This window comes from Dermochelys coriacea, chromosome 3 (assembly GCF_009764565.3).
Source record: "Dermochelys coriacea isolate rDerCor1 chromosome 3, rDerCor1.pri.v4, whole genome shotgun sequence".
In the NCBI taxonomy this organism is placed as follows: Eukaryota; Metazoa; Chordata; order Testudines; family Dermochelyidae; genus Dermochelys; species Dermochelys coriacea.
This window is the reverse complement of record NC_050070.1, coordinates 204888631-204905021: the sequence shown is the minus strand read 5'-3', so window position 1 is coordinate 204905021 and position 16391 is coordinate 204888631. Positions and strand designations below refer to the sequence as shown.

Sequence of the window (16391 nt, the reverse complement as noted above, 5' to 3'; positions counted from 1 at the left end):
TTCTAACACATCTCTTCGGAGATCGGGTGACCAGAACTGCATGCAGTATTTGGGCGTGCCATGGATTTATATAGTGGCATTATGATTTTTCTGATCATTCTGTCCCTTTCCTTATGGTTCCTATCATTCTGTTAGTTCTTTTGACTGCTGCCACATGCGGAGTGGATGTTTGCAGAGAACTATCTACAATGACTCCAAAGTCTTTTCTGAGTGGAAACAGCTAATTTAGACCCCATCATTGTGTATATGTATAGTTGGGATTAAGTTCTCCAATGTGCATTACTTTGCATTTATTAACACTGAATTTCATCTGCCATTTTGTTGCCTAGTTACAGGTTTGTGAGATTCCTTTAACTCTTTGCAGTCTGCTGTGGACTTAGCTATCTTGAGTAGTTGTCGTCTGTAAACTTTTGCCATTCTATTGTTTCCTACTGTTTTCAGATCATTTATGGATACTGTAAACAGCGTTGATCCCAGTACAGATCCATGGAGGATCCAGCTATTTACCCATCTCTGTACTGAAATCTGACCATTTATTCCTACGCATTGTTTCCTATCTTTCAACCTGTTACTGATCCATGAGAAGACCTTCCCCTCTTATTCCATAATTGCTTACTTTGCTTAAGAGTCTTTGGTTTGGAACCTTGTCAAAGGCTTTCTGAAAGTCCAAGTACATTGCATCTACTGGATTCCCCCTTGTCCACATGTTTGTTACTTTCTCCCTCCTTCTCCCCCCCCCCCCCCCGAATTCTAGTAGATTGGTGGGGCATTTCCCTTGGCAAAAGCCACGTTGACTCTATCAACAAGTTGTGTTCATCTGTGTCTAACTCTTCTTCTTCTTCTTCTTCTTTACTATTCAACCAGTTTGCCTGGTAATGAAATTAGGCTTACTGGCTGTAACTGCCAGGATCGCCTCTGGAGCCTTTATTTAATAATAAAAAAAAGTGACTATCCTCCAGTCATTTGGTACAGGAGCTTATTTAATCAATAGGTTATATATACCACAGTTGTTAGTTCTATATTTTTCGTATTTGCATTTCTTCAGAACTTTTGGGTGAATTCCATCTGGTCCTAGTGACTTGTAACTGTTTAATTTATCCAAAACCATCTCAAGTGACACCTCAATCTTAGATGGTTCCTCACATTTGTCACATAAAAAGAATGGCTCAGGTGTGGGAATCTTCCTCACATCTTCTGCAGAGACAAGTCAAAATTCACTTAACTTCTTTACAATGGCCTTATTTTGCTTTAGCGCCTCGATTGTCCAGTGGGCCCACTGATTGTTTGGTAGGCTTCCTGCTTCTGATGTACTTAAAATTTTTGCTGGGTTTTTTTTAGTGTGCCTCTTTTGCTAATTGCTCTTCAAATTCTCTTTTGTCCTGCCTATTTATACTTTTTTACACCTTAGGAAGGGGAAGAGAACTGTCAAAATGGAAACCAAGTAACTGATGCAGGGTGGTTGTTTTCTGTCTTCAGACAGATCAATACTGCCACTTTTAGCTTTGCTAAGCAGTAGTGGATGGAAATTAACCTCCCCAGGCCTCTGTTTCCTTGTCTGTAAAACAGGGATAATACCTGCCTCGTTTTTGTAAAGTTTGCAATCTGCTGAAAGCACTCTGTAAGAACTAGGTATCGTTAATTCTGGTCCACTAAAGTGGTATGGCACACTTGAATATCTTGTTCCTACAAAATGATCCTTTCACTGCTAAGGGGGAGATGCAAAGAAGGCTCACCTTAACTGAGCACTAGCCAACACTACAAAAGGATTAGGTGTGGCCTTTACTAGTCAAAAGGGCTTGCTATGGAAACTAATGAACAAAACTGCTTCTAAAAGCGCTAGCTTTTGAAACAATAGGACTTCTGAATCTCTTCTCTTCCAGACTACACTGCCAACTTTTCAAAGCCCAGAATTTTCAGTTACGAGGCAGCACGAAGACTTTGTGTGGCTACATGATACGCTTACTGAAATTGAAGAGTATGCAGGATTTATTGTAAGTGTTTTTTGTTTAGGATTGAATTTTATAATGGGAAAATGTGGTGCACCTAAAAGGAAATTAGTAAGGCTGCTAACCCTGCTAAAGTAAATACCGCTAGCATTTTCTGTCTTGGATCTTAACTATGCAGATTCAATGTGGTTGTAACATAGCTTTGCATTTATCTTACCCGAACTGTCTGAAAACATGGGCCATGCCATGCCCTGCCCTCCACTCTTGTAAGCTCATGGTATGGGAATGCTGCAGGTACTACAGAGTGGATTTGTCCCATGTGGGTAGAAGTCCTTCTAGAGAGAGAGAACCATTGATTGCCCTGCTTCAAGGACTTTTGAGAATGACACCTCAGTGTTGAGGTTCTCCACCAGCTGTTTTGACTCCATTAGTACAGCTTCTCCAGGAGTCATGTGGATGATGGGGTAAACGGGCCAGGAGACAATACAGAAATACAGGCCCATGTCTCCCCATCCTGTAACACAGGATTTATGGGCACTCTGGATGAGCCCCATTGCATCCACAGACTGCACTACACAAAACCTGAGTAAAAAGAGCAGCAGTTCCATAGTTTACAAGGTAGCTATGGAGACTCCAGGAACTTTCACTACAGAGTGATAGGCACTTGTAACTAATAGTCAATTTTATATTGACTAGATACCCCCAGCACCTTCTAAGCCTGACTTTGATGGTCCCAGAGAGAAGATGCAGAAACTTGGGGAAGGAGAAGTCTCTATGACAAAAGAGGAATTTGCAAAAATGAAGCAAGAACTAGAAGCGTAAGTATGTGTAGGGGTGGGTGTGTGTGTGTGTGTGTGTAAACAACAGTCAGTTCTGTTGATGGAGGATCTACTTGCATAGTAACACCTCAAGTCAGAACCTTATTTTAAACAGGGTTGGTGCAATTTCACCATAACACCTTTAAGCCATGTCTCTATTTCTAGAAAGTCTTGGACTTGGTTAGATAAACCATATAAATGCCTAACAACCTTAGTACCTTTCCCAGCCCTGAAGAAGAGCTCTGTGTAGCTCGTCTCACCAACAAAAAATGGTCCAATAAAAAGATTATACCACCCAGCTTGTGTGTCTAACCTTCATAAGATGTCTTTTGGCCATCACTGTGTGAATTCTAAAATATACTGGAAAAAGCTAGGTGGAGACAGGAATGCTTGTTCAGAAGCACTAGGCTAAAACATGAAGCATTAAATAAAATTATTTTTTCAGAGCAACACTTTATGCAGTGAAGTATACAGTAAAGACTACACGTCTTCAGTGCTTAACTTTGAGATTTGATTTCCCCCCTTGGTCTTCCAGTGAATACCTTGCTGTCTTTAAGAAGACCGTGTCATCACATGAAGTTTTCCTTCAGCGACTTTCTTCTCATCCTGTGCTCAACAAAGATCGCAACTTTCAAGTTTTCCTAGAGTATGACCAGGATGTAAGGAATCTTCCTCTATTTCCTCTGCACTTCTGGGACAGGATGTTAAGAATGCAGTCAGTTTCCATGAACTCATTTAGAATTTGCTGCAGTTGTAACACAAGTGATCATTTAAACACACAATCCTATGTAGTGTTTGAGCAATCCTATATGGATAACAGTATAATCAACTTCTCAAGAATAGCATAGGGCCAAAATCCATTTCACTCAAAGCTTTTTTTGTCAGTATTCATGACAGAAATCTCATTGCCTCAAAATATAAGCTGTGACATACAAACCAGGCGTGATTGACTTAAACACTGACTTTAAATCAGGACTTAAATCAGCAAATGATTTAAATCTTGTTTTGATTTAAATCATTTGCTGATTTAAGTCCTGATTTAAAGTCAGTGTTTAAGTCAATCACGCCTGGTTGTATGTCACAGCTTATATTTCTTATCTTTCAAAGAGGCTGATTTCTTATGGGTGGTATAATTGGTGGTACTATTTGCTATCTGGGAGGATGCACTAGATCATGATTTGTGTCAAACTACATTTAGGTGGAAATTTTGGAATTTGATTGAAAATGCATATACAGAATTTAAAATGCTTTAAATAAAAGCCTTAAATGTTCTGAATATGTAAGAAATAAGCAAGTCTTAAATTTAAGAATATTTTGATAAACTTATTCAAGCATTCACTGTAGTTAGGGAATTGACTTGACTTTCTGGTTGTCATGTCCTTAAAGATTTTAGAACTTGTAGATATTATTCCCATACACAGGTTTTTTTATAGATTGGGATGGGGGGGGGAACAAGCTTTCAATCCCCACTTGGTTTCTCCACTTTGAATAAACTAGTAATTGAATCAAACTAGTTGAATACACAAAAATGAAGAAAATCTCACCTGTAGGAGAGGCTATTGTTAAGCTGGTTTAGCCCTTTAACAAACTTTGATTCCAGGTGCTTAGCCAGTGACTTCCTTTGAGACTTCAGTAGCAAACATACTTCTCAAATATTCTTGGTTTTTAAGCATTACAATAATTATAGGTCTTAACATAGGTTATCATAATTCAGAACTAATTTTAAATAGAATTATTTTTAAAGAAAAATGTACTTTAAACTTAAAAATTTTTATCTACCCTGATAAAATTCAGCTTCAGAAAAGCCTGTACACCTAAAACCCTATGCCTTTCTCTAGCTGTAGGGGCTCCTGTGTAACATGCCTATTGCACAGCATCTCTGCTTTGTATAGTCTCCTCTTTATTTGGAGAGACTAAATACAAGCTATTGATGTAAGGTGCATTTTGAATGCACCTACAGCTGTGGAAAAGAGTGTTCTAACACCTTGTTCATAAATGAATTCAGCACAAAGACCAATTTAACTCCCATGTTTCTAGCAATAGTCTCTTCATTACAAGAAGACCTCTCTGGTGCTACAACTTGAAAAACAGGAATTCTAGAGGAAACTTGCAATTCAATCACTTTAAAATATACCTCAAACTTAGTGCAGTACAAACATCTCTTTGTGTGGTGCAATGACAACACCAATGACAAACTTCAAGTTCAATATTGTATTGAACTACTTGTTACACCCCTAAAACGATCTCTTATGTTTTAGTTAAGCGTTCGGAGAAAAAATACAAAAGAAATGTTTGGTGGCTTTTTAAAAAGTATGGTGAAGAGTGCTGATGAAGTCCTCTTCTCTGGCGTGAAGGTAAGATTTGCTTCCCTTCCAACAACCATCAGATACCTTTTTTCACTCTTGCTTTTGCTGTGTAGCATTGTTTTATTCCTGGTGCTAGGAGAAACCTACTTTGTCAAGAGTATACTCAAAAGCTTACCTACCTTGTATTTGCTATCAAGTCTGAAGGATCAGTTAAGCCCATCCATTTGCAGAGTTGAGAGCACTTGATTGTGTCTGAATAGGTAAAACCTGCCTGCATAGAGGAAGTACATGACTGGCAAGCTGGGGATGAAAGTGACACATCCCTGGGCTCCAAGGATATAAATACTGCAATTGGGCATCCAAGGAGTCAGGGTTGTTTCCCCTCCCCCCCCCCCCCTCAAAACATCTAAAGTTTCAGTACACAGTGAAGAGTCGCCTGTAATACCATGCTAAAGAAACTACTATGAGTGTAGTTAACTCTTGGGCAGAAATATGGTGGTTTGCTAAAACTTCTGCATATCTAATAGTACTGGAATGCCTCCACTCAACTCCAGAAACCAGTACACCCCCACTGAAGGGCTGTTGGGAATAGTTTTGGCTAAACTTTCCTGCATACAAGACAGCCTATTATGGTACCAGGGACTGTGCACTGGTATGAACTCCTTTCCTCTCTGATTCAACCCATTTGTGCTGTAGGAAGTGCTAGTATTTTGAGAAGAGTAATCTCCTCTTTCCCCAGATTTAGGAACACCAGCAAGTATTGCACTGTAACCCAACTCTGTCTCTAGGTATAGGCCAGTATCTAAACTCCAGAGAGAGCTAGTAGAGAATTTACCAAGGGCTGCCTTCAGTTTGCCATAAACTACCAGTATGCCAGATAATCTCATCATTTGTTCCTGGTCTGAGACCAGACAGGTGGTGATGGTGGCACTGATCTCCTCCTCCTCCTCCTTTTGTCCTTGTCCAAAGGCCAGTCAGCTGCACTCAAATTGCTGGACTTCTCCACAGCATTAAATATAGCCTGCAATGGAATCATCATATCCCACCTCAAACACAGCAAGTGTTAGTGGGATTATTGGGATAGCTTCAGTGATTCTCCCGAGTGTGCAGCCAGACTTGTGATGGTCACCTGCGCCTCTCCAAGTGCTGATTCTGAGCAGTTGCATCTCTCTCTCTCATTTTTATATATATATAATAATGTCTCTCACACACACACACACACACACACACACACACACACACACACACACAGCTCTAAGACAATAAATAGTGGCCTACAATGGCAGCAAGATGGAGGGCACAGATTGGATCCTCTTTACATCACAAGCATCTCCCAGCTATCCAGGGATCTGGCTGAGATCTGAACCAGTATGAAGAACTGCCAGCTGAAGATGTGTCCTGGAAAGGACATGGTGGTGCTGTTTGGCAAGTTCTTTGGAAGTGCTCCCCTCTTGCTCACTGTAAAAGCTCCACTGAATGGATCTGCTCTGCTCTCTCTGATTAAGATGGTGTGAAATCTGTTCTCCTGCTCTCACTGCTTCTGACTAAACAAAGTTGACCTGGTCTTCCTTGGGTAAATTGGTTTCCAGTCTTCATTTGCAAAAATCTACATGGGGTTGATGGCTGGTACCTGAAGGACAGCCTTGCCCTGCCACAACACAACCTCTCATGATAGCTGCATTCCACTAGAACAGTGGTCACCAACCCATTGATTTGCGATCGACTGGTCGATCCTGGGGACTCTCCCAATTGATCATGAGCTCTGGCCATGGCAGTGCAGTGGGGCTGTTGCTAAGCCAGACTCCCTACCTGCCGTGGCCCCATGCTGCTCCTAGAAGCAGCCAGCACAGGCCCTGGGGGGTGAGGTAGGGAAGCAGGGGTCTCCACATGCTGCTCCTGCCTGCAAGCACCACACCCACAGCTCCCATTGGCTAGTTTCCCATTCTCAGCCAATGGGAGCGTTGGGGGAGGTGTCTGCAGAAAGTGGCAGGGCCAGGGGCCCTTTGGCCCCTTCCAGGAGCAGCATGTGGTAGGCAGGGAGCAACCCAAAGTGCCACTCAGGGAGTCAGCACCCCAGCCCTGAGCCCTCTTCCAGAGCCCTTCTGCACCAATACACTCAGCCCTAGCCTAGAGCCCCCTCCCACACTGCGAACTCCTCAGCCCCAGCCCAGAGCCTGCACCCCCCATGAACCCCAGCCCAGTGAGTGAGGGTGGGGGAGAGCAAAGAATGGAGAAGGGGGTCCCTCATCACTTCTACATAAAAAGGAAACTTGTACTAGAGAAACTATTTTAAGCAGCTTTGGCTGTTTTATTGTGTACACTATGAAGGGGAGGCTAGAAATGTGTAGCCACACTTAATAACAAGATTCACTACATAGGGGCTAAGGTTTAAAGTCTCTTACCGAACTCATTGGTAAATGAAAGAGATGCTCCTGCTCTAGCCATGCCATTGGTTTAACAGATCATATTCTCTTTTCAGGAGGTGGATGACTTCTTTGAGCAAGAGAAGACTTTTCTTGTAAACTACTACAACAGAATCAAGGATGCATGCACAAAAGCAGATAAGATGACAAGATCCCATAAAAGTGAACTTTTTTTATACAAACCTTTTATAGGTAATCTCAGTGTATGTCACTAGAGACAAAACTGAAAGCATTGTCCTTGTTCCTGCAGATGTTGCAGATGACTATATCCACACTTCAGCTTGCTTGAACAGCCTGGCTTTAGAAGAGCCCACAGTCACTAAAAAGTAAGCAAACCCACTAATTGTTCAGTGAATACCTGATCTTGGACTTCTGTGTGCAGCACTCTAATTTTAATTGTTACACAATAAACTGAATCCTGGCTTTGTCTGAGGTCCCCTTCTTGGTAATTGGTATCTCTAGTGTTGGTGTTCAGACCATGGTGTTTTTATTTCCATTTTTTTAATGGTGCTATCAATATGACACACTTAACTTTTTTTTTAAGCTGCATATCCAGTTCCACTTAATGTTTTTAAATAGAATCCTAGTTGAATCCAGCAGATTTGGACTCTTGGTGCATAGGATGTCTGACCAAGTTTTAGCCGCCCAGAATCATAGAACTGGAAGGGACTTTGAGAGGTCATCTAGGCCAGTCTCCTGCACTCAAGGCAGGACTAAGTATTATCTAGACCATCCCTGACAGGTTTGTCCAATCTGCTCTTAAATCTCCCAATGATGGAGATTCCACCACCTCCCTAGGCAATTTATTCCAGTGCTTAATCACTCTAAGGGGGGAAAAAAACTTCTTAATGTCCAACCTACACCACTCTTGCTGCAATTTAAGCCCATTGCTGCTTTTCCTATTCTTGAAGTTTAAGAACAATTTTTCTCCCTCCTCCTTGTAACAACTTTTTATGTACTTAAACTTATGCCCCCTTCTCCAGACTAAACAAATCCAGTTTTTTTTAAATCTTCCCTTATCAGTCGTGTTTTCTAGACCTTTAATCATTTTTGTTGCTCTTCTCTGGACTTTCTCCAATTTGTCTACACCTTTCCTGAAATGTGGCACCCAGAACTGGACACAATACTCCAGTTGCGGCCTAATCAGCGCAGAGTAGAGCGGAAGAATTACTTGTCTCTTGCTTACAATACTCCTTCTAATACATCCCAGAATAATGTTTGTGTGGTGGTTTTTTCTTTTTTTTTTTTTTCCCCCCCAACCGTGTTGACTCATATCTTGTGATCCACTATACCCCCCCGATCCCTTTCTGCAGTACTCCTTCCTACACAGTCATTTTTCCCTTTTTGTATGTATTATACAAAATGTTATAGAAGCCCTGTCTAACCAAGTTTGTCATGCACAGGATACAATCTTGCCTGTAAATGTGGCATGTGTCCACACATGGCCAATACTCCATGGTGGCAACTAACCATGTGTTTCCTTTGCCTGGAGCCTGTAGTCTGAAACATGACTGTTTTCTGGTGATGTCAGAATTTTTAGTGTAGAAGGGATCCCTGACTACCTGTAAACGGGTTGGCCAGTCTTCCTTCTTCCTAGTTCCTGAGTACATCGTACTAGAGTACATTGCCCTTAGGACATATAGAGGAGCAGCCACAACATGAGACTTCCTATATGCTGTTAAGATGCCTGGCATAGCTATCAGTATCTTCCCAGAATGCACAGATACCATTCATTGGGTGTTTTTGGACAAACACTGACTTATAATTGTCTACACAGAGGCTCTTTTCTCAATGCAAGTCAGTGATTTGTTAATTTATCAGCCCAGCTTTTACTGGGGGAGAACAGTTATGTTTACGAGGCCTGAATGACTTGTATAAGTAAGTGTGGAGCAATGCAAAATATCCACTTCAAAGTGGTGTCCTGTAAGCATTATTAAACTCTTCTTTCATAGTAGCAGCCGTGTTAGTCTGTATTCGCAAAAAGCAAAGGAGTACCCGTGGCACCTTAGAGACTAACAAATTTATTAGAGCATAAGCTTTCGTGAAGTGAGCTGTAGCTCACGAAAGCTTATGCTCTAATAAATTTGTTAGTCTCTAAGGTGCCACGGGTACTCCTTTTCTTTTTGTAAACTCTTCTTTGTAGCTCTAGAGCATAGACAAGCCCATTGGAACAAAGAGCTTACAAGTTGGGTAGATTCTCATAAGTAGGTTAAAACTAAAAGCTCCTTGCCATATTATCACACTGTCTTCAGTTTCAGTCCTGATGCATTTTCTTACCTGTACTTGAATTTCCTCATTCAAATAAGGACTTGTCTAAACCTGCACCTATACCAGTATACAAACTTGTGTAGGTTTCTGCTCTAATGGTAACTAATCTTGTGTTCTTTAAGTGCTACATTACAGATTTCCATGAAGAATAAATAAAATGATTTTGTCCTTGTGCTTTTTCTTTTCTGTTTAGGTACTTGTTGAAAGTTGCTGAGCTCTTTGAAAAACTGAGGGTAAGAGCTTCTTTGAAGAGCTGTAAATCTAGGTTTTGTTGTCTCTTGTTGCATCATTCCTATCTACTCCTTTCTTCTGTAGAAGGTAGAGAGTCGTGTGTCATCAGATGAAGACTTAAAGCTGTCTGAACTGTTAAGATACTACATGCTCAACATAGAAGCAGCAAAGGTGAGCCACTTCTGCTAAAGCTCATCCTGTATTATTCACTGAGCTTAGTAACTTAATAATTAACTTGCTATTTAGCACATGAGCTTGTGCATACATGTTCTAAAAAAACCCCACAACAAGGAATACAGCCTGAGTCTCTCCCATTTTCCTTTCCTGCTCCCCTTGTGTCTGGAAAAATAGATATGCTGTGCATGTTTCCTGGGCTTTAATCCAGAGGAATGGAGTAGGGAAATTCAGAGCAAAGTGAGGGGACCCTTGACAAGCCACTTCTCCCACCAAAACCAAGCGTCTGCTAGCTGACAGCTTACATAGTTCAGCAATTGCAGTCAGCTGGGGAGACTCTCAAGAAGTCAACCCCCCCCCCCTTTTTTTACCACTTAATGTAAGAGAACAGATCTTCAAGGTAGGAGGTCAAGTCTACCAGCTGTTTTAGTTTGTCTTAAAAAAAAAAAAAAAAACTCTTCAGGTTTCCTATTGGATTGTGTTGTGCAACATTTTTTTTTAAAATCTTGAGTTGTTTTTTGCCTTTAATTGCAACAATCTCAGGTTGGATATTCAGTGTGCTTTCATGATGAAAGGCTGTTACAATCTTCCCCTAAGCCTTTGACTGACAGACACATGGTGGGACTGGATGATAGGATGGATCATTTGATTGCCCTTCATTCCCTTGGAAGCATTTGGCATTGGCCACTGTCAGAAGACAAGATACTGGGCTCGATGGACCATTGGTCTGACTCAGTATGGCTGGTTTTTAAGCTCTAAGTCCCCTGAGGGTATGTCTGCACAGCAAAGAGAAACCTCTGGCTAGTCTGTGCTAGCCGACTCAGGCATGCAGGACTCAGGCTGCAGGGCTCTTTCATTGCTGTGTAGATTTCCAGGCTTGGGCTGGAGCCTGAGCTTTAGGACCCTCTGTGATGGGAGGGTCCTAGAACTTGATTTCCAGCCCAAGTCTGGAAGTCTACACAGCAATAAAGCCCTGTGAGCCTGAATTGCCTGGCCTGTGCCAGCCATGGGTTTCTCTTTGCTGTGTAGACCTACCATGAGCTGTCACCATTTCCATAAAGCTCTAGGGTGGGACTTTCAGAAGTGCTTAAGTGTAGTCCTAATCCTGCTCCCATTCAAGTAATGGTAAACCCACAGAGCTCAATGGGGAGAGTAACTTGGCACTGAGTTCTTTCAAAAACCACACCCTTCATGTTTAAGATTAAAAATGGCAACTGCCTCCTACCACTTCTCATTGCTTTGTGATGGATTTGGTGTAGAGTTCAGATTCCATTAGATCAAGGTGGTACCTTCGAGAGCAAACTTTATTGCTGGTCAGTGTTCCATTCTGATCATACAGGTGATGTTACAAAGGAGGGTGCCACGCTGGGCTGGAGAAGATGTTGAAAATAGTGAAGACAGAAATCCTAGTATAGCTGGTGGTTTGCATCAGGCTTGTATCATGGTGTGTGTGGAGTATAATGAATGTTACTGCATTGGCTCATTCAGAGAAATGCAATTCAAACACTCTAGCCACTCAGACAGTGGCCTCAGTATCCTTTGTAGTTTTAAAGGGCACTGTTGATGCCTTATAACAATTATTATACAAAATAGTGTTCTGTTCTGTGAAGTATTTCTAGATTAGTTTAAATATAGTGTTAGTGTATCTCCAAGTGCATAAGGAGTGACATTAATGGCTGCAGAAAGTCCTGCCTAATCCTCCTTGAGCAGAAGAATTCTATCCAAGATATGGATGCTTGTAAGGAAGGAAGGGCAACCCCAAGGTTCTGAAGATGTGGATAAAACTGGTTAGGATGAAGGAGTGAGGGACAGTGGCTTTACATCTTAAAAAAAGTGTAAAGTGACTCTCCTGGAGCATCTATTGTAGGCATCTACAAATAGCTGCTCTTGACCTGCAAAGCTACTTTCAGTCTCTATGTGCCTTTTTTTCTTCAAAGAGGTGGGATCAAGTGCTGTGCTTTGGCTTATAAATGCAGTTTGTGTGAGGCTTATTGCTTGCCTTACTCTGTAACCAAAGCACAGAATCCAGAACCAATTTATCTAGATGCTGTTGATACAAATAAGAGTAACATCTGACCACTTTTTTTTTTTTAAAAGGATCTCCTATACAGACGTACCCGCAGTCTTGCAGACTATGAAAATTCAAACAAAGCCCTGGACAAAGCTAGATTGAAAAGTAAAGATGTCAGACTGGCAGAAGCACATCAGCAAGACTGCTGTCAGAAGTTTGAGAAGCTTTCAGAGTCTGCAAAGGAAGGTGCCAATATCATTACCACACACTAAATTCCATTGATCTTCTGCATCCTTGCAAGGCCTCTTAGAGGGAATTTCTCCATAGTAACTCCACAGAGCACTGTGGTCCACAGCTCACTCAAGTCCCATTTCTCCTAACTCTTCTCTCTAGACTAGCAGGGCTTTCAGAGTAAGATAGTCAAGTGAACAACAGTTTTACATCACATGGACAAGTCTCAGCATCCCTAAATATTTCTTTCTAACTGGTGACCTTAATTAAATGTTCAGTCATCTGGTGTTCTTCAAACTAAGCAGATCGTTGTAATACTGAAGAAGGAACGGGCCTATTCTTATGCTGCTTTTATGGTCCTGCGTTTTCCTTTTGGGTTGAAGCTTTTTGTTCTTGCCATCTCCCTCCCCCAAGGGTAACTTTGGAACTAAATCCCTTCAGCTATGCGAAGTCCAAGATGCCCGAATGGGTGTAGAACAGTGGTCCATTTAGAGCAGTATTGAGTCACACCCGTCTGGTGTGAGAGATCTAATGGAAAACAAGGCGAAACTTTTTTCTGATCGGAGTCCAAGCTTGCTAGTAGAACATGCTAGAGGAAAGTGGTCTTCCCTAATTCTTGTTTCCCAACAATCCCTGCTCCCAAGGTTGTTCTACTAGCTAAGAGGGGGCATTCTAGGGCAGAGCTTACAAGTCAGCCATACCCTCACCTGATCTGTACACCCTTTGCACAAGGGCAGGAGTGATCTGGGAATGCACATGCTGTTGGCCAGAACGTAAATGTACATGACTGCAGCTTCTCTTGTGGCCAAATAATACAATCAGAGAACTGCACACTCCACCTCTGGAGTACAGGACTGAAATGTCACTCCAGATGTGTCTCTTCTGAAGAGTCTGACGGAAAAACTTGATTTTTATGAAACTCAAGGCTTTTAGTACAGGCATCACAAACTGAGCACACGTTAAGATGCATAAGAGTGCAACTCCAGAGCACTGATGTGATCTAGCAGCTAGAGCAGAGAACTGAACTCAGTTCTACTTGGAGATCTGCCTCTGACTTGCTGTCACTTAATCTCTTGGTGCAGTTGTTTTATTACATATTAAATCATTACTTAAATCCAGCATTTACCTTCCACCCAGTTAAGGATCTCTAAGCGCTCTGCAAAGTACTAACTTTGCATAAAAGTTCATGTAGTATTGCAGCATGAATGACTAAAACTCTGGCTACTCTAATAACCTACTGCACATTGCATTCAACCACTGCTATTTAGGAGTATATACAGAGTAGAGTCTAGAGTAGCGTGTTTTTCTAAAAGCAAAAACCAGTTGACTCCCATTTCTGCTGGATCTAGAGTATCTAGTCAATGTCTGTCTCTGACTTAATCCTCTTTCTTTTATTTCCCCAATCTTTTGTGTATGCTAGGGATTCTGCAAAGATGTTAGGTTCCTACTCCAGACAGCTTAATCTAGGGCTAAGCACGCAAGGGGTGAGGGAAGGGATGCAAATTCATAAGCAGATGCGGTGAACAAAGCGCTGTCTAGTGGGTGCTGTGTTTGGGGGCGCCCCATGCTTCATGGTGGGTTCTCTTGTGCGTTTAGAATGTCTGGCAGTTCAGCAATGGGTAGTCCTCTTGCCTAACCTGCCTCCATGCAGAGAGGAGGTGCGATCCATTGTCTGCCAGCCATTCCAAGTACCTTCCTAGATCAGGTAAGCTACACCTTTTCCTCTGCTGATTCCTTACATGTGGAGTCAGCCCAATGTTAAGCAGGGTTTACGTGGAGGTAGCTCCCTTTCTCCTGTGGTACCATCCTATAGTCGGTCTCCCTGGGCTGTTGTACAGGTGCCACTCTATTGCTCTTATACTATACTTCTAGGAGGAAACAGGAGGCTGTAGTGCTACTCCTTGGAGTCCTTAGGTCTACTCTCCAGAATTTCAACTCCTTGAGGACGCTATCCTTCAGAGGAGGAGCTAGGCAGGGGTATCAAACTTGCTCTGGGTGCTGAATGCTGCTTGTAGTCTGAATCACATTAGGATGGCTTGACTTGCAACCATAAGAATGTAAACTTTGCAGTAAAACCCCTGAGTTTGGCAGACTGAAACCATGTGCTGTGAGGGTGGGGAGTACAGGGCAGGTCCTTATGTCCCCTGCTTCCCCAGAATTTAATGTTCATATATTCCCACCCTCCTGTTTGTAGAACTGATCAGCTTCAAGAGGAAGAGAATAGCAGCCTTTCGTAAAAATCTAATTGAAATGGCTGAGCTGGAAATCAAGCATGCGAAGGTAAGCGTGCTCTTTCCCTAATGTAAAAAGTGCACAGCTGTAACACCACATCTGGGACCACATAAACTGCCAAATTGGTGAAATTGCTTTTTACTCTGGTTGCACATTAGAGGATTGTTCTTTCCTTTGTAAAGCTAAAATTACATTTTTAAACCTTTTAAAAATTAAGTTGAGTCAAGTACTAAAATGAGGTAAAGTCAGATTGGTTTGGCCCCCGTGTGTATGATAGTCTTTAATTACGTGATTGGAAAAAGTTAGTATGCAACAGGCCTCTGCCTTATTCTGTGTGCAGGGTGGAGGATGCTTGGGTATTGAATATCCAGTGCGGATAATGAGGCTGCTTGAAGGACCCCTGCCTCATTTGCTGGAGTAATTGAAAGGTGTAGAGAATGCTACAGGAAGAAGATAGGACCCAGTTCTCCTGGGTCTCTTCCACAGACTCTGTGCTGTTGCACATTCACTTAAATTCAGAGGTGGCCACTGTGTTCCTCCTCTTCTGAGAGCCCAACTTGAGACACCTCGGCTCTCAGACCTCCAGATAGTCCATGGGAGCTGCAAATGCTCAGTATCTCCGAATAATCTGACTGTGGGTATCTCATGTTGGACATTAATCATTCAGGCACCCACAGTTAGTGGACACTTGCAAATCCTGGCCTTGAATCTCCCTGTCCCTCCGTTTCCCAGATGTAAAATGGGGATGGTACCTCTCATCTCACAAGTTGCACAGAAGATCTGGGAAATACTTGTTTTATAGTGAGCACTGAATGAAATGGGCCCTGTGGGTGGAGGAGGATAGCATGTAACCTCATAATTAAGGACTATATATGCACACTTCAACATTGCACAAGCAACCTTAATTTTGGCATTTCCTAACTTGATTGCTTGTCCGTGCAACTTTAGCATCCTTCTAGTGGTCTTTGTAGGGATGATGCTAAATGTAGCTTTCAGACAGAGTACAGAAAATTGATGTTCTCAGAAATGAGAAAGCTGAAAACTGCTAACCTCACTTGTTTCTGGAGTGAGAATTGATTTTGGTGCCTGTTTTTGATCCTGTGCTTCTCACTCAGAATTGTCTTCCCTTCTAGAACAATGTCTCTCTCCTGCAAAGCTGCATTGACTTGTTCAAGAACAACTAAAGCGCCTTTAATGTGAAAAAACAGCATCAGTTGCACTCAACAGCCATGGGAAAATTTATACTTAGCTTGATTTCATTAGGTTAAAATATATAAATACACTGTTTCAAACATTTTGTTTGACTAATACTTAACCATGTTGATGCCAATGTATTGGCTTCCATGGTATACATGAAATCTGAATTGCATATGAATTACTTGGATGTAGCTAATTTCCTGTTGAGAGTTAATATCTAAGGTAAGCAAAAAGTACAAGTACTAGATTCCAGAATGTTGACCAGTTTTCTAATGATGATTCTTTCCAAGGGTGATGTGTGAATGAAATCAAGGTGGTATTGCAATCTGTCTCTAGCCTAAACCATGTTAAAGAAGTTCATATATGAGAGGGTCTTATGTACATTCTTAAGCAATTTTATAAGGTAAAATACATTCCACTTCATAGATTTCTACTACGTGTATTTTGGATTTCTATAACTACATTCAGTATTTGTACACACAAAAATAAAGATGTCTAATACTGTGAAGTGTGTTTCTATAAACTAAATGGCATGGTATAATAGACCATTTGTA

At 41.7% G+C, this 16391-nt stretch overlaps 1 protein-coding gene across 3 annotated transcripts in view; it reads left to right on the top strand.

Annotated features, from left to right (window-relative positions):
* Positions 1–16114, top strand: part of SNX5 (sorting nexin 5) — a 37463-nt gene extending 21349 nt beyond the window's left edge. For 2 of the 3 annotated variants that reach the window (XM_038396286.2, XM_038396285.2), the window contains exons 3-13: positions 1881–1991; positions 2643–2764; positions 3300–3423; positions 5023–5118; positions 7550–7655; positions 7744–7819; positions 9955–9994; positions 10077–10163; positions 12264–12423; positions 14603–14688; positions 15774–16114. In XM_038396286.2, coding sequence (XP_038252214.1) covers positions 1881–1991; positions 2643–2764; positions 3300–3423; positions 5023–5118; positions 7550–7655; positions 7744–7819; positions 9955–9994; positions 10077–10163; positions 12264–12423; positions 14603–14688; positions 15774–15824 — 1059 coding nt within the window. In that variant the 3' untranslated portion in view covers positions 15825–16114. Of the gene's footprint in view, positions 1–1880; positions 1992–2642; positions 2765–3299; positions 3424–5022; positions 5119–7549; positions 7656–7743; positions 7820–9954; positions 9995–10076; positions 10164–12263; positions 12424–14602; positions 14689–14980 lie in introns of all 3 variants that reach the window. The other variant, XM_043512146.1, reaches the window with a different exon arrangement.
* Positions 16115–16391: the final 277 nt, after the last annotated feature.